At 44.1% G+C, this 18929-nt stretch overlaps 1 protein-coding gene and 1 non-coding gene across 2 annotated transcripts in view; one reads left to right on the top strand and one right to left on the bottom strand.

Moving 5' to 3' along the window:
* The window catches only part of ADGRD1 (adhesion G protein-coupled receptor D1), a 398243-nt gene that overhangs the window by 125003 nt on the left and 254311 nt on the right, over positions 1–18929 (bottom strand). Inside the window, exon 16 of the mRNA XM_038763906.1 lies at positions 3163–3266. Coding sequence (XP_038619834.1) covers positions 3163–3266 — 104 coding nt within the window. The remainder of the gene's footprint in view (positions 1–3162; positions 3267–18929) is intronic.
* LOC119943004 lies at positions 11071–11207 on the top strand. Its single transcript, XR_005455493.1, has one exon. It is a non-coding gene; the product is annotated as a small nucleolar RNA SNORA7 (small nucleolar RNA).

The raw sequence follows: 18929 nt of genomic DNA, 5'->3' as shown, positions 1-18929 counted from the left end.
GCCTCTCTTTGTTGCTACATTGTACTTTCCAAGCACTTAGTGCCGTGTTCTGCACACAGTAAGTGCTCAATAAATACTATTGAATGAATGAACCAAAACCCACCAGAGTTTTTCCTCCAGGGATTCTCTAGCATAGGCAGAATGGGGAGGCAATGGAACAATAAGCAAAAATGCATGGCTCCCCTTCAGTGTGATTTAAGTCATTTGAGGAGTCAGATTCTTCCGTGTCAGCATCAGTCAAGTAATAAACGTCGCTTGACCACAGAGATCGAAGCATCCCCAAAACCAGAGGTAATCAGGGTTGTCCTCATTCACAATGATGAACTGTCAGCGGGTCAGTCCTGGTAGAGTTAGAACTCTGCCAGGCTCCACTCCATATAAGATGCAGATACTTAATGCCAGGGTGTAACATTGCTCTTCCACACCCCAGCAATGCCCTGCCTTCTGGCCTATGGCTAAAGCAATTACTTTCCATTGGCATCTGGTAGCGTGTGAAAACCTGATGTGATTTTTTCCACAGCTCCCCCATGCCTCTTCCCAGGAGCAGGTGGACGGATGTCTTCTTTCTCCTCCGGCTCCTTCCCTGTTTCTTCCCCCCTCCCCCTCTGGGACACCATCGGGAAAGGACAGTGTGTTACAAGGGCTGAGCATTTCCCAAGGCCTCCTGAACAGCAAGGCAAGTTTCAGGTTGGGAAAAAAGAGAGGCTGGAGAGAGGTAGAATCGCAGCACTAGTTCCTGCGGCAGCAACCGCCAGCCGAGGCAAGGTTTGCGTTTGTGTCAATCCCATGTTCCACTTAGACTTCAGGCGTCTCCAAGGAAACTGGAGAGGCTGGGGGAAGTCGTGGAGGGAGAGAGGGGGTGGCGGCCTTCAGGCTCCAGAAGTAAACCAAATAAGCTGTTCACGGTCAGCTTGCTGAGGAGGGGAGAGATAAACTCCGCACAAGAGGGGCTGTTAAATACCCAGAACAGATATAAAATCCATATATTCGCCACTATTCAGATGTTAATAAAATTGCCATAATTTTCCCTTAAATTCAACCCTCTGATTTGAAATACATGATCCAAGCCTAACACACAGCAGAACCATTGCTGTACACCCTTTTATTTGCAATTCTTCTTTTTTCGATTTTTTTTCCCCCTACTTAGCCCTGAATGCTTAGTCCGGAATACAAATTGCTTTAACTGGAGCTTCCGGAGAGATGCAACAGGCATCCTGAAATTAAATTTAAATGCCTGATTCATCTAATAATGGGAAAACAACTTTGTAAATATCTCACTGTGCCATTATCAACACAGGTGCATGGTTCCTAAGTGAACCATTGGGCACAAACCATCAGAGTCTGAATGTTGAGGACCTGGAATCCCACAGGAAGAGGAGTTCACAAGAAATAGCGTCCAGCTCAGTCAGAGACCTAGGACCACTCTTCCCCCATCAACCCCCCTCATTTACCACAGATGCTACTTTTTTGTCCTTTCAATACTCAGTGTTGCCTGGTTTGTCTGTTTTTGTTTTTTTTTTTTTGCCTGAATCAGAAACTTAGTGACAGGGAAAGGAAACTGCTTTCATTTCATCCCCAAGTGCTGAGTTTTCTTCATTTGAGTCTTTCTCCAGTTTGTATAAGCAAGGAGAAAGATTTACTGCCCATGAGCTCCAAGGGAATTATGATCAAGGAACTATCAGGTGAAGGAAAGCAGAGTGTAGCCACAGGAATGTCCATGAGGAGCTCCCAAGTTTTCCCAGGTGCAGTCAAAAACCCTGATAAGAGCCACCGAATGGTTGCCTTCTTCACCCCAAATTCCAATTGCCAACCTCCTTTCCCATCAGAGCCAGATATGGGGACAGACTGAATTGCACCTCTCTCCTTTCAACTCTTCCTAAACTAACCACAGGAAGAAATGGAGAGGAGAAGCCACATGGCTTAGGGGATAGAGCATGGGCTTGGAAGTCCAAAGGATCTGGGTTCTAATTCTGGCTCTGCCATTAGTCTTCTGTGCGACTTTAGGCAAGTCACTTCATTTCTGGGTGGCTCAGTTACCTCAACTGTAAAATGGGGATTAAGACTGTGAACCCCATGTGGGATAGGGAATGGGTCCAACGTGACATATTTATTACTCTATTTATTTTACTAGTACATATTTACTATTCTATTCATTTTATTTTGTTAATATGTTTTCTTTTGTTGTCTGTCTCCCCCTCTAGACTATGAGCCCGCTGTTGGGTAGGGACCGTCTCTATATGTTGCCAACCTGTGCTTCCCAAGCGCTTAATACAGTGCTCTGCACACAGTAAGCGCTCAATAAATACGATTGAATGAAGGAATGAATAATCCTGCATCTACCCTAGCACTTAGTACAGTGCCTGGAACATAGTAAATGCTTAACAAATACCACTAAAAAGAAAAAGAGAGGAGGTAATAGGGAGTGAGGAGAAGGGAGATGAGGGAAGGAGAGGAAAGGAGAGGTGCGAGAAAGGGGGAAAAGAAGAGGAGGAAATGATAGAAGATGGAAGGAAGGAAATGAGAAGAGAAAAGGAAAGAAAAGGAAAGGAGGGGAAGGAGGAAAGATTAGGGAAGGGAGGATAAGAAAGGGGAGGAAAGATAATGAGAGGTATTGGAGAGGGCAGGAAGGAGGGGGAAAGGGGAGGAAAGGTAATGAGAGGAAGTGGAGAGGGCAGGAAGGAGGGGAAAAGGGGAGGAAAGGGAAGGGAAGAGGAGGCGGGGGGAAGGAAATGGAGAGAAAAAGGGAGGGTGGTTGAAAAGAGGACGGAGGGAAGGAGGGAAGAAAGGGGAGGGAGGTGGAAAGGAAGGGAAGGGAGGCAGGTGGAGGGAAAGGAAGAGAAAGGGTTAGAGGGTAGAGAAGAAGAGATGGAAGAGGAATGGGGAGAAGGAAAGGGGAGAGAAAGGGGAAGAGACCACCAAAATCTGCTGCACAGAACCGCCTACTTTGTAAAGTCTGCCCGTATCAGGAAATTAAAAGCAACTGAAGAACATTCAACCAACTGTTACAGATACACAGACAGAATCTAATTAAAGGAGCTAACGGCATTAATCACCTTTACGGTTGTGAAACCGGTCTGATGGTCTGAAATTAAAATTTGAATCAAACTGCCCAACTTCCCAGGTAATATTTGCTCAGGAGGTATGAAGTTTAAAATGACTCACGACAGAATAGCAAACGTGACCAGGGTGATTGTCAGGCAGAAGATGGACAGGGAGCAGCCGACGTAACTGATGGATGACAGCGCCACCTGGTGTCCGTGCGAGAGCTGTGCACAGGGAAAACCAAACCAAGAAAAAAAAAAGTAATTAATAATGGCATTTAATAAGCGCTTACTATGTGCAAAGCACTGTTCGAAGCGCTGGGGAGGTTACAAGGTGACCAGGTTGTCCCACGGGGGGCTCACAGTCTTAATCCCCGTTTCCCATATGAGGTAACTGAGGCACAGAGAAATTAAGTGACTTGCCCAAGATCACATAGCAGACGTGGGGGAGCCGGGATTTGAACCCATGACCTCTGACTCCAAAACCCGTGCTCTTTCCACTGAGCCACGCTGCTTCTCTGTCTCCCCCCTTTTAGACTGTGAGCCCACTGTTGGGTAGGGACTGTCTCTATATGTTGCCAACTTGTACTTCCCAAGCACTTAGTCCAGTGCTCTGCATCATCATCATCATCATCAATCGTATTTATTGAGCGCTTACTATGTGCAGAGCACTGTACTAACCGCTTGGGAAGTACAAATTGGCAACATATAGAGACAGTCCCTACCCAACAGTGGGCTCACAGTCTAAAAGGGGAGACAGAGAACAAAACCAAACATACTAACAAAATAAAATAAATAGGATAGATAAGTACAAGTAAAATAAATAAATAAATAGAGTAATAAATATGTACAACCATATATACATATATACAGGTATATATGTATATGCACACAGTAAGCTCTCAATAAATACGATTGATTGATTCTCTAATTAAATTAAAAGCTTTCAGGTGGGTTTCCTCGTTCTTCTAACAGAACTACGAGGCCTATGCCATGAAAAGGTCTCAAACGGCCATCTGGTTCTTTTTTCCCCACTAATTCCCCACCTCCAGCCCCTCTCACCCCTAAGGCAGAGTAGCACCATCCCCCTGGCCTTACCTCCTTCCCTTCCCCACAGCACCTGTATATAATAATAATAATAATGGCATTTATTAAGTGCTTACTATGTGCAAAGCACTGTTCTAAGTGCTGGGAAGGTTACAAAGTGATCAGGTTGTCCCACAGGGGGCTCACAGTCTTCATCCCCATTTTACAGATGAGGTAACTGAGGCCCAGAGAAGTGAAGTGACTTGCCCAAAGTCACACAGCTGACAATTGGCGGAGTCGGGATTTGAACCCATGACCTCTGACTCCAAAGCCCGTGCTCTTTCCACTGAGCCACGCTGCTTCTCTATATGTATATATGTTTGTACGTATTTATTACTCTATTTATTGATTTATTTTACTTGTACATATTTATTCTATTGATTTTCTTCTGTTAATATGTTTTGTTTTGTTCTCTGTCTCCCCCTTCTAGACTGTGAGCCCACTGTTGGGTAGGGACCGTCTCTATATGTTGCCAACTTGTACTTCCCAAGCACTTAGCGCACAGTAAGCGCTCAATAAATACGCTTGAATGAATGAATGAATAGCAACAGAGTCTGGATTTTTACAAACCTAAAATGGGCATGCTTCCATGTGGGCCTTTCCATTTTAACTGGCTTTTTATTTCACAGGAATAAAAAAAAAACCATTCTTGCCAAAACCGTCTGCTTTGCAGTGTCAGCCCAGGAATGGGCAAGCGTCTCTGCAGTGTAGGGTGATTATTTTTCCTTGCCTATTAAAATTTCCTAGCCATTTGTAGCCATAAGAATATTCCACATGAAGTCAGCTGAGGGCAGGTTTCACCCTTACAGATGGCCCTCCAGGAAACTGAATTTTTTTTTTTCTTTTTGGCAACCCTCTTAAGTGTAAGATGTCCACGTGTGTTTCAGAGAGACCACTGTTTCAGCACTGTCACCAAAGCAGTGAGAGAGCGCAGAGGGATCAGGGGCATTTATACAGCACCTGTTGGGGGCAGAACACTATAAAATTAATAAGTGTGGTATTTATTCACCATTTACTGTGTGTCAAGCGTCTGTAAAAGTGCAATAAAAGTAGATGACATGGTCCCTGCCTTTAGGGGCTTACAATCTAATGCTCAAAATCATGCTAATATCAGAATAGGGACAACACTGCAGGCTTACATCTCAGAGAATCTCCTATACTGCTAGCTTTATTAGATAGAGGGCTCAATTCCGACCCGACTGACCAAAATAAAAAATGCTGGTGAAACCTAATGGCTTGAGAATCAAAAGGACCTGCCCTGTCATTGTCTGTGTGATTCAGATCAAGGCACTTCACCTCTCTTTGCCTTCATTTTTCATCTTAGAAAATGAAGTGTTACAAAATCATTCCCGTTCTTCCTAGGAATGTTGTAAAGATGAAGGAATCACTTCGGGTTATGTGAAAACGTCCTGGGCTTTTCAAAGGAACAACGCTAAATAAATCTTAAGTGATGGTTCTAGGATTAGCAGTACAGTCATTTTAACAGGGGTCGTCTCTCTTTATTGCTGTATTGTACTTCCCAAGGACTTAGTACAGTGCTCTGTACACAGTAAGCACTCAAGAAATACCGTTTACTGAATGATCAAACAGCTAATAATGAGCAGAGGGGCATTACCCAGGAATGTCTGTGAGTACCGGTGGTGGAATGGAACTTTGCTCCCTTGATTATTTTCACTGTAGGCAGTGTGAGCTAGTCCCTGGGGAAACCAAAGCAGAGAAATGCAATCGGGGTGTTTGAAAAAGCCCTCCTCTGAAGCACTGTGCAAATATAAATAGCATTTATCCTCTCAGGGGCTCTAAGCTGGGCAGAAAGGGGACACACTGAAAACTGAACTAAATACTCCATCATTTTCCAGACAGCCAATATTTACATTCAAAAATGTGTAGCTGCAATGGCCGAATCCCAGACAAACCTCAGATGCCCTGTGAGAGAGAGACCTGGTTTATATTTATTTCCGGGCAAGTCCAGTGCAATAATGAACAGACACTGGATGGATGCAGTATCGACAAAGAATATTTCAGTCTTCTCTTTCACCTCAACTCCTAAAATAAGAGCACTTTTCCAGGTTGCCAAATCTTAACCCATATCATGACTTGGCATCGAACCCACACTTTGAGCCATTTGCTGTCCCAGGTGTAAATCTTTTTCCTGGTTCCAATCCCACAGTTATCTGCATTTGGATGTCCCACCAACACCTCAAATTTCACATGTCCGAAACAGATCTCCATGTCTTCTCTCCTCATCTTCTCACCCAAACCCTCTCCCCAGGGCAACTTTCCCATCACTGCAGACAACATTGCCATCCTTCCTTTCTCCAAAACCCATAATCCTGGCGTTATCCTCGGGTAATCTCTCGCATTAAATTCATATATTCAATCTGTCTCCAAAGTCTGTCAGCTCTACCTTTACAACATCTCAAGCATCCACCTCTTCCTCTCCAGCAATACTGCTACCACTCTGGCCCAAGAATTTACATCCCTCCTTGACCTCTGCATCAGCCTCCTTGCTGATTTCCCTGCCTCCAGTCTCATCCCACTCCAGTCCATACTTGACTCTGATGCCTGGATCATTTTTCTAAAAAAAAAAAAAAAAAGTTCTGTCCATATCTTTTCATTCCTCAAAAGCCTCTAATGGCTTCCCTTCCATCTTCACAACAAACTGAAACTCATTAATACTGACTTTACGGCACTCAGACAGCTCTCCTCCTCCTACCTAATTTCCTACTTACAACCCAATCCACACCCCAAGGAGCAGCATGGTCTCGTGTCTCTCTCCACTTCAATCCATACTTCATGCTGCTGCCCAGATTATCTTTGTCCAGAAACGCTCCGGGCATATCACTCCCCTCTTCAAAAATCTCCAGTGGCTACCAATCAATGTGTGCATCAGGCAGAAACTCCTCACCCTGGGCTTCAAGGCTGTCCATCACCTCGCCCCCTCCTACCTCACCTCCCTTCTCTCCTTCTCCAGCCCAGCCCGCACCCTCCGCTCCTCCACCGCTGATCTCCTCACCGTACCTCGCTCTCGCCTGTCCCGCCATCGACCCCCGGCCCACGTCCTCCCCCGGGCCTGGAATGCCCTCCCTCTGCCCATCTGCCAAGCTAGCTCTCTTCCTCCCTTCAAGGCCCTGCTGAGAGCTCACCTCCTCCAGGAGGCCTTCCCAGACTGAGACCCTTCCTTCCTCTCCCCCTCGTCCCCCTCTCCATCCCCCACATCTTACCTCCTTCCCTTCCCCACAGCACCTGTATATATGTATATATGTTTGTACATATTTATTACTCTATTTATTTATTTATTTTATTTGTACATATCTATTCTATGTATTTTATTTTGTTAGTATGTTTGGTTTTGTTCTCTGTCTCCCCCTTTTAGACTGTGAGCCCACTGTTGGGTAGGGACTGTCTCTATATGTTGCCAATTTGTACTTCCCAAGCGCTTAGTACAGTGCTCTGCACATAGTAAGCGCTCAATAAATACGATTGATGATGATGATGATGTAGTGGATAGAGCTTGGACCCAGAAGTCAGAAAGTCATGGATTCTAATCCTGGCTCTGCCACTTGCCTGCCGGTTGACCTTGGGCACATTACTTCACTTCTTTGTGCCTCAGTTATCTCATCTGTAAAATTGGGATTGAGACTGTGAGCCCCACATGGGACAGGAACTATGTCCAACCCAATTTGCTTGTATTCACCCCAGGGCTCAGTACAGTGCCTGGTACACAGTAAGCACTTAACAAATACCATAATTACTCTATTATTACACTTCACTCCTCTAGCACTGTGCCTCAATCTTATCTCTCTCACATCTTCCCTCTGGCCTGAAACTCCCTTCCCCTTCATTTCCAAATGTCCACTTTTTAAAAAAATCGCATTTATTAAGTGCTTGCTATGTGCAAAACACTGTTCTAAGCTCTGGGGAGGTTACAAGGTGATCGAGTTGTCCCACGGAGGGCTCACAGTCTTAATCCCCATTTTAAAGATGAGGTAACTGAGGCACAGAGAAGTGAAGTGACTTGCCCGTTTCCTCACCCTATTTGCCCTTCCTTGTATATCAACCCCTATGTCACTTGGATCAGTATCCCTAAAGCACTTTGAAACCCACCCCCGCCAACCCCCCAGCACTGATGTACCTATCCCTATACTGTTTCCCTTCTCCTGTTTTAATTTCTGTCATGGGTTCAAATCCCAGTTCCGCCGCTTGTCAGCTGTGTGACTTTAGGCAAGTCGCTTAACTTCCCTGTGCCTCAGTTACCTCATCTGTAAAATGGGAATTAAGACTGTGAGCCCCACGTGGGACAACCTGATCACCTTGTATCCACCCCAGCACTTAGAACAGTGCTCTGCACATAGTAAGCACTTAACAAATGCCATTATTATTATTATTATTACTAGATTATAAGCTCCTTGAGGGCAAAGATCATCCCTACCAACTCTAAAGCATTGTACTTTCCCAAGTGCTTAATATGGTGCTCTGGAAGCAGCGTGGCTCAGAGGAAAGAGCCCGGGCTTGGGAGTCAGAGTCATGGGTTCTAATCCCAGCTCCGCTGCTTGTTAACTGTGTGACTTTGGGCAAGTTATTTAACTTTTCTGTGCTTCAGTTCCCTCATCTGGAAAATGGGGATTAAGACAGTGAGCCCCATGTGGGACAACCTGATCACCTTCTATTATCTTCTAGACTGTGAGCCCACTGTTGGGTAGGGACCGTCTCTATACGTTGCCAACTTGTACTTCCCAAGCGCTTAGTATAGTGCTCTGCACACAGTAAGTGCTCAATAAATACAATTGATTGATTGATTGATTGATTCTATCCCCCCAGCACTTAGAACAGCGCTTGGCACATAGTAAGAGCTTAACAAATGCCATCATTATGAATACCACTGATTGACTGACAGGCACAAAGTTGCATGGCCCAGAGGGAAAGAGCATACAGGCCCGGGAGGCAGAGGACCTAAATTTAAATTCCAGCCTTGAAATTTGCTTGCTCTGTGACCTTGGGCAAGTCACTTAACTTCTCTGTGCCTCAGTTTCATCATTTCTGTAATAGGGATTAAGACTGTGAGCTCCATGTGGGATAGGGACTGTGTCCAACCTGATTTGCTCGAATCCACCCCAGCGCTTAGTACAGTACCTTGCACATTGTAAGTGCTTAACGGATACCATAATTATTATTATTACATGGACTGCATCTAACCTGATTATCTTATATCTATCCCAGCAGCGTATCTCAGTGGGAAGAGCATGGGCTTTGGAGTCAGAGGTTCTGGGTTCAAATTCTGGCTCTGCCACTTGTCAGCTGTGTGACTTTGGGCAAGTCACTTCACTTCTCTGGGCCTCAGTTACCTCATCTGTAAAATGGGGATGAAGACTGTGAGCCCCCGTGAGGCAACCTGATCACCTTGTAACCTCCCCAGTGCTTAGAACAGTGCTTTGCACATAGTAAGTGCTTAATAAATGCCATCATTATTATTATTATTACTTTAAACAGTGCCTGGCACATAGTAAGCACTCAACAAATGCCATTAAAAATGCAGATAAGAATAAAGTATACACAAAATAGGTATTAAATGTCAGAGAGGAGGAAGTAATAGAGTATATAAAATATGCATTAAATAACAGGTAGGAGGAAGTAATAAGAGTATATAAGATACTTTCCTATGTACATACATGCTACAGGCAGAGGTGGAGAGGAAGAGGTTGTGCGGACTTAATTGTTTCCGTGGGTTGGAAATGCTGAAGTTGCAGTTGGGGGAAATAAGGTGGGGAGATTGGAGATTAGCTCAGTTTGTAAATTCTCTCTAGAATTTAGGGATTTAGCAGGAGTCTAGACTCCTACTCAGCAGGGATGTCGGTGCTTACAAAGTCTGCAGCAGCACCAGGTGGGAGAGAAAGAGATAGATACAACCGTTGCTATGATACCAGGGATCTCTAGGAAACGTGATGTGACATCTTTGTATATTCTCAAGGATTCTTTGCCACCTCAAGACAAAACAAATGTCCTGCTAATAAGCCTAGCACAAAATAAAACATTTCTGTCCTTGTTGGCATTCTGTTTAGAGTTTCAAGTATTCTGAAACAGTAACAACCTGAAATTTCCTCCTCTGTGCTTTTTTGTCACTTTATCAGGACAGATTGTCATAAGCACTAGGGAACACTGCATGACCAAACTTAAAACAAGATGGATGCTTGAGGATAATGGACACTGTGATGAAATATGAAGATTCATGGGTTATAATTACAGTAATACCTGCTGTTTTTCTTTTTTTATGAAATGGAGTTCTACTACCTCTCTTTATGGGAGAAGTGAGAAAAACCACAGTAAGAACTCAGTAAGTGTCAATGATCGCAACAGGAGAGCAAACACCTGGGTTAGGAAAAGATAATGGAGGCAGGAAGATCCTTTATTAAAGGATGCCTTCACTGCCACTAAAGAGCTGTTCTGAGAAGACAAAAATTATGTCCCACCCCCAACTCCTTAATCTCCCAACCAGGCTAAAACAGTGGAGCTAATAGTTTGTTTCTTGTTAATACAGCACTGGCTCTCACAATCGGGTAGAACTCAATCAGGCAGTGGGTTTTATTGAGCTCTTAGTCTATGTAGAACACTGTACTTAAGCGCTTGGGAGAGTGTGGTGGAGTAAGTAGACACTATCACTGTCCTCAAGGAGCTTACAGTATAGCAGGGAAGACAGACAATAAAAATCACTGGTGGTAGGGAAAGAAAATGCCCGTCTAAAGTTAAGTACATACATGTTGTTGGGGGCAGGGACAGGGTGGGAAAAGATTAAGGCTTCAGAGAAACATTATAGCAATAGCAATTCAGTTTATGTTGCTTACCCTTGAAGAATGTGATTACTCTACTTTGAAAAGTCATTTTATATTTGATCATTTTTCTCATAATGATTATACATTTAGAACAATTCATTATTACTAGTAGTATTAGCCTCCTCTCTGGGTCGCATCTGGAGAGTTTCCAGTACTCTACCAGTCTCTACTATGGAGGGAGAGTCAAGTAGAGGCGTACCCATTCCTTTCCTAGCTTGGCCAGTGGCTAGCGAGTGGAAGGCAATCTGCTACAAGTCAAAACCCACCTGTGCTCTGCTCTGTGCTCTGCACACAGTAAGCGCTCAATAAATACGATTGATGTGCCAGACAGCAGCGGCTTGGGAGAGAGATGACGGCAGAGACTCATTTACTGTGAGGAAGGAGGCAATGGTAAACCACTTCCATATTTTTACCAAGAAAACTCTATGGCTACACTACCAGAATGATTGCAGAAGGAAGTGGGGCATTCTGGAAGAGATGTGTTCTTGGTGTCGCTATGGGTTTGATAAGGCTCGAAAGCATAAGACAACAACGACAAGTAGTATTAGCAGTAACAGAACTTCCTGCTGTGGAGTCAGTCACAAAATTCTGATTCCCCTTATCTAGCCAGTTAAGAGCTAAAACACAGATAGGTAAACTTCATCCAAGTAAGATTTCCTTTAGGTCATGCATTATGCTGTAGCCAGTGGTTATTTTCATTTGAATCTCAGGCTGGTTTCTGGACAATTTCTTTGTAAAATTATGGGCTTCCAGATTCTGGATTCCTGGGAAACTAAAGGTTGAGGTTCCACATCCTCCAGGAAGCTGTTTCTGATTTAACTGTGCCTTTGGTAAACTCCCTACATTTAACTTGCTCTTGAATTTAGTCTTTTGATTTACATATTCATGAAGATTTTCTGCTTCTCTGCCTTGTCTCTCCTAATAGATTATAAGGTCCTAAAAGGCAAAGATTGCTTCAGTTCTCTAATATTATCATCATCATTATACTTGTTAAGAGCTGACTATATGTCAAGCACTGTTCTAAGCAGTGGGGAAGATACAATTCAATCAGGTCAGACACTGTCCCTTTCCCACGTGGGGCTCAGAGTCTAAGTCAGAGGAAGAACGAGCATTTAATCCTCATTTTTTAAGGATGGGAAACTGAGTCACAGAGAAATTAAATGATTTGTCCAATGTCACACAGCAGGAATTGGAAGAGCTGGGATTAGAACCCAAGTACTCTGACTCCCAAGCTCACGCTCTTTTCAATAATAATAACAATAATCATAATAATAAAACTGTGGTCTTTGTTAAGTGCTTACCATGTGCCAGGCACTCTACTAAGTGCTGGGGTGACACAAGCAAATTGGGTTGGACACAATCCCTGTCTTATGTAGGGCTCATAGTCACAATCCCCATTTTAAAGATGAGGTAACTGAGTCCCAGAGGAGTGAAGTGCCCAAGGGCACACAGAAGAGTAGTGGAGAAACTGGGATTAGAACCCATGACCTTCTAACTCTCAGGCCCATTCTCTCTTCACTATGCCATGTTGCTTCTCTAGTAGATCGTACTGCTCCTCATTTGCCCAGAGTCAGTCAGTCAATCGTATTTATTGAGCACTTAATGCATGTAGACCACTGTACTAAGCACTTGGGAGAGCACAATGTAACATGACAACAGACACGTTCCCTGCCCACAATGAGCTTACAGTCTAGAGGAGGAGGCAGACATTAATATAAATAAATAAATTACAGATACAGACAGAAGTGCCGCGTGGGTGAGAGCGGGGAGGAATAAAGGGAACAAGTCAAGGAAACACAGAAGAGAGTTGAAGAAAAGAAAAAGAGGGCTTAGTCAGGGAAGGCCTCTTGGAGGAGACTTGGGAAAATTACTGTTGGCAAGTACGGTGTGATAGTCTTCTAGACTGTGAGCCCACTGTTGGGTAGGGACTGTCTCCATATGTTGCCAACTTGTACTTCCCAAGTGCTTAGTACAGTGCTCTGCACACAGTAAGCGCTCAATAAATACCATCGATTGATTGATTGATTGATAGCTGCAATGGACATGGTAATTTCTGCACTGCACTCCCCAAAGCAGAGAAGGTCCTTGATCTGGGAACCAATCCCCCAGCCCAGAGCACAAGGCCAGAAGAAATGAATCTGACAGTCATCATCCCCCCACCCATGTGCTGGCCCTTTCCTCCTTCAGTCATATTTATTGAGCACTAACTGTGTGCAGAGCACTGTACTAAGTGCTTGGGAAGTACAAGTTGGCAACATATAGAGACAGTCCCTACCCAACAGTGGGCTCACAGTCTAGTTTTTCCAATTAGCGTAATGCAATAACAATGCAAGCGCTTAGTACAGTGCCTTGCACACAGTAAGCGCTCCATAAATACGATTGAATGAATGAATAACGAGCCACTGAATTTGGGGAACGGCTAAATGAGGCCCAAGTGAGTCCGTTACTGATGCAAAGTGTGCATACGTTAAGCAGGTAGAATCCAGTCTATCCCGGGAAGAAGTATGGCATGAAGGATACAGCACAGGACTGGGAGTCAGAGGTCATAGGTTCTAATCCCGGCTCCACCACTTGTCTGCTTTGTGGCCTTGGGCAAGTCACTAAGTTCTCTGTCCCTCAGTTACCTCACCTGTAAAATGGGAATTAAGACTGGGCCCCATGTGGGACAGGGACGGTGTCCAATCCAATTTGCTTTTATCCACCCCAGCACTTAGTACAATGCTTTGCACACGGTGAGTGCTCAATAAATGATTGAATGAATAAGCACTTAACAAATACCGCAATTATCATTATTATTATTCAGTCACGTCTTGCCGAATTTTGCCACCAGATCTGGGCATGGGTATACAGCGCAGGAAACGGACCTACCTACTCTGTTATATTGTACTCTCCCATGCACTTATTATAGTGTGTTGCACATAGTGAACACTCAATAAACAATCAATAATTGTTGACTGATTCTTATTGGGAAACAAGAACAGGTCAAGAATGTTGATGATATTTAAACAGATTGTAATCAAGGGGAAAAGGGGAGATGGGAGAGTTTATTCTTTTTGGGAGGGTTGGCTGTGCCAAATTAGCAATCCCAGGGTAACTGTCATGTAGTCTAGTCCCAACTGTTGTTGGCTGGTAAGACAGAGCCTGTTGGTTCAGAGCCAGGGCGGATGAGGAGGGAAAGGATGATTTTCAATGTGCCCATCTAAAATTATAATTGTTGCATTTGTTCATTCATTCATTCAATCAGATTTATTAAGCAGTTACTGTGTGCAGAGCACTGTACTAAGCGCTTGGGAAGTACAAGTTAGCAACATATAGATGCGGTCCCTGCCCAACAGTGGGCTCATAGTCTAGAAGCAGGAGAAAGAAGCAGCATGGTCTTTTGGAAAGAGCAGGAATCTGAGAGGCAGAGGACTTGGGTTCTAATTCAGACTCTGCCAGTTGTTTCCTGAGAAACCTTGGAAAAGTCACTTAACTTTTCTGTTTCTCAGTTTCCTCAACTGTAAAATGTGGATTCAATACCCGTTCAACCTACTTAAATGGTGAGCACTATGTGGGACAGGAACTGTGTCCAACCTGATTAATGTTTATCTACCCCATCATTTAGAACAGTGTTTGAGGCATAGTAAGCACTTAGCAAATAATAGCAAAATAACAATAATTTACGATAGTAGTAATTAGTACTTACAATGAGACAAGGGCTATGGGTAGATGCCAGATAGTCAGTTCAGACCCAGCCTCTGTCCCACATGAAGCTCACAGTCTAAAACTGCGGGAGACCAGTTTATCAATCCTTATTTTACAGAGGAGGAAACTGAGGCAAAAAGAACTTGAAGAACTTTCCCAAGGTCACACAGGAAGCATGTGGCAGAGCCAGGATTAGAACCCAAGCCCTCTGATTCCCAGGCCCAGACTCTTCCCACCAGGCCATGCTGTGTGCTTGCTCTGCGCAGCAGACTGTACTAAGCACTTGGGAAGGGACCATAGCATTAGGAAAACTTGCCCTCAAGGAGCTTATAATATTGCAGGGTACTCAGACACTAAAAATTAATCACAGGTAGGAGGAAGGAACAGCATAAAAATGTGTGATCAAAGGTGCAATGCAAGGAGAGCAATTAGTTCCCAAGTGCCTAGGTGGAAGTGCAAAAGTGGAAGATTAGAGGACATGAACTGTGGAAGAAGAAATATATATTCCCACCAGAGGAATCTCTTCAGATCTTATAGCTTCAAGTAAAGGCTCACAGTGGATCTCTTCTGACCTGTATTCATTCATTCATTCAATCATATTTATTGAGCGCTTTCTGTGTGCAGAGCACTGTACTAAGCGCTTGGGAAGTACAAGTTGGCAACATATAGAGAAGGTCCCTACCCAACAGCAGGCTCACAGTCTAGAAGGGGGAATTGCCAATTGATAATAATGGTAATAGTAATAATAGTAATTGCATTAAGCACTTATTATGTGCCAGGCACTTTACTACGCGCTGGGATGGATACAAGCAAATCGGGTTGGACATAGTCCCTGTCCCATGTGGGGCTCCCAGTCTCAATTCCTATTTTACAGATGACATAACTGAGGCCCAGAGAAGTGAAGCAACTTGCCCAAGGTCGCACAGCAAACAAATGGCAGAGCTGGAATCCCTCCAGGTTTGTAGTTTCAAGTAAAGGCTCTTGGTGGAGTCTCTTCTGACCTGTACTGCCAATTCATACCTTTCCGTCTTTCCCTGCCTCCAACTAGCTTTCTTTTCCCCCCTTGCATCTGGTTTCCCAATTGGAAAACTGGGGCCCTTTCACCTGAGGCTAGGAATCACAATGTTTGAACACTCTAGAAGGGGATGGTTTGTGAGCTCCTGGTGGGCAGGGAATGTATCTGTTGTTGTACTGTATCCTCCCAAGTGCTTAGTACAGTGCTTTGAACACAGTAAGTACTCAATAAATACGATCGAATGAGGAAGGAGCAACCTTAGACTTGATTCAATTCCCAGTGGGGGCTCCCCTTCCATTTCACTGTTATCCTGATCTGGGTTCATCCCCTGAAAATTGTTTTTAAATTGAACCGGCTGTGGGACCCCATTGGAGCTAAGCGGCCAGTCTGATGCATTCAGTCATTTGTTTATTGTCTTTAGATAGTCCTGGTTTGGTTTCCCTCTCTCCTGTCTCTCCAGCTGTAGCCTTCATTGGCAGCAAGCATGCAGTCTCATTCTGCCCTGGGCCGAGACAATTCTTTGCTTTCCCATTTTACTAGTTAAAAATCCTTTATTAGTTACAATACTTTCTAAAATTTGGAAGCTGACTGTCCCGCTCTCTGTGGATCATGGCTGAAACCTTAGACTCCACCCCCAAGATGCCTCGCTGGGGTCTGATTGACCACTGGATTTCTTCATCTCAAGATAGAGCCTTCCTAAATCTTCAATAAGAGTGTCCTGCGGAACGTGAAAACTGAGGAGGGAGCTCCAGTGGCAGAGAAGAGACCTTATTCTGACTTCATAGACACAAAAACAATATGGAGGCTGTCTTCCTACAGTGGGTCAATGGAGATCACCTTTGTCTTTAAACTTTTGACTGGATTGTCACTTGATTACAATCTTAATCCTCATTTTACAGATGAGGTAAGGGACGCACAAACGGACGCACAAAGTGAAGTGACTTGGTTAAAGGCACACAGCAGACAAGTGTGGATCCGAGATTAGGACAGAGAAACTGCATGGTCTAGTGGATAGAGCACCGGCCTGGGATTCAGAAGGACCCAGAATCTAATTCCAGCTCTACCACTTGTCTGCTGTGTGACACTGGGCAAGCCATTTAACTTCTCTGTGCCTCAGTTTCTTCATTTGTAAAATGGGGATTAGGATTGTGAGCCACATTGGATCATGGACTGTGTCCAACCTGATTAATTTATATCTACTCCAGTAACTTAAATCTACCCCAGCACTTAGTACAGTGCCTGGCACTTAGTAAGAACTTAACAAATACCATTAAAAAAAGACAAAAAAAAAACCAGGTCCTTCTGACTCCTGGGCCGGTGCTCTACCCGCTAGACTATGCTGCTTCTCAGTGTTTTTTTTTTAAGCACTTACTATATGTCCAGTACTGGGCTAAGCACTGTGGTAGATACAGGACAATCATATCAGACCCAATGCTTGACCCACATGGGCTGGGGCTGACCTTGGGGAGAGTGTTAAACTTAGAGGTTTTTCTGGGGGTGGAGAAATAGAGTGGGGCAGAGGAGAGATAGCCCTCAGTGCCAGTAAGTGATAATATCAACACCCAACCTCACTTTATCTCAGCTTCCAATAAAGCTCAAAAACAGGAGTGAGAATTTTAATTTTTCATAGCAGCAATCACACCATCCTGAGCATGGTAGGAACTCAATAAGCATATTCAGGGGTGATAAAGATGTCTATCCAACTTGTTTAATTAAAGAATTAGTTTCTCGAGGTTGAGGCCTAAACTTTGGTATGGCTCTCTAGCACTTGGTAGGCCCTTACTAAGTGTTATTACTCAATCCAATCGTGTCATCAATCATAAAATAGGGACTCTGCCTGAGAATCACTTAGGATAGAACACAGCTGACTTGAACTGGAAGTTCAAGGATGTAATTTCTTGCCTTTGATGTAAGAGACAAGAGGTTAGATTGGGTGAGGAGGGGTGATAAAGACAACTAGTTCATACAGCTGGGATTGATGTTTGGAATTTTTTTTTTTAATACACCTGGCCATTGATCAACTTCTAATGCCAGGCTTCGAGTCTCTCAATGACTCCTGGCAACACTGTGAGTCTTGGTCGCACTGGTTGACACCTTGGGCTTTCAAATCAACTGCATCCAGCACCACAGACAATCAGCAGCCACTGGGGCAGAGATGTGCTGAGCCCAGAATCTGGTCTGAGAGCAAGTGGAGGAAAAAACTTCCTTTTTTTTGTAATTTTTTGTACATTTTTATTGACCGCAGCCAGGACAAATACATTGGCTTCCTCGGTGAAGCATCCAGAATTCCCCATGTTAGAATTTTAATGTATCATTACAGGTCTGTTGTCTTCTCTCTAGTTGATAATGTTTAAAGAGGGCCATTCTTGTGGATAAATTATGGAGTTGGGCACCTAAACTTGTTTTGAAGAATAATGATGATGGCATTTATTCAGTGCTTCCACTATGTGCCTTGGGTAGTTAAAAGATAATCAGATTGGACACGCATTAGTATTATCATTTTTATTACATTTGTTAAGGGCTTACTATGTGTCAAGCACTGTTCTAAGCACTGGGGTAGATGAAAATTAATCAGGCTGGACTCAGTCCCTATCCCACATGGGGCTCGTAGTCCTAAGAGGGAGAGAGAACAGACATTGAATCTCCATTTTGCAGATGAAGAAACTGAAGCTCAGAGAAGTTAAGTGATTTGCCCAAGGTCCCGCAGCAGGCAATTGGCACCACTGGCACTAGAATTCAGGTCTTGTGCGTCCCTGTCCTGGACTCTTTCCACTAGGCCACACTGCCTCCCATTTGTGCCTGGAGAATTCATTCATTCATTCAATCACATTTATTGAGAGCTTACTGTGTGCAGAGTGCTGTAGAGAAGCAGCGTGGCTCAGTGGAAAAGAGCCCGGGCTTTGGAGTCAGAGGTCATGGGTTCGAATCCTGGCTCCGCCACATGTCTGCTGTGTGACCTTAGGCAAGTCACTTCATTTCTCTGAGCCTCAGTTACCTCATCTGGAAAATGGGGATTAAGACTGTGAGCCCCACGTGGGACGATTTAATCACCTTGTATTCCCCCCCAGTGCTTAGAACAGTGCTCTGCACATAGTAAGCGCTTAACAAATGCCATCATTATTATTATTATTTTACTAAGTGCTTGGGAAGTACAAGTTGGCAACATATAGAAACGGTCCCTACCCAACAACAGGCTCACAGTCTAGAATGGGGAGACAGACAACAAAACAAAACATGTGGATAGGTGTCAAAATCGTCAGAACAAATGGAATTATAGCT

Source organism: Tachyglossus aculeatus, chromosome 21, assembly GCF_015852505.1.
Source record: "Tachyglossus aculeatus isolate mTacAcu1 chromosome 21, mTacAcu1.pri, whole genome shotgun sequence".
Lineage (NCBI taxonomy): Eukaryota > Metazoa > Chordata > Mammalia > Monotremata > Tachyglossidae > Tachyglossus > Tachyglossus aculeatus.
The sequence above is the reverse complement of the archived record's forward strand: the minus strand, read 5'-3'. Positions and strand labels throughout refer to the sequence as shown.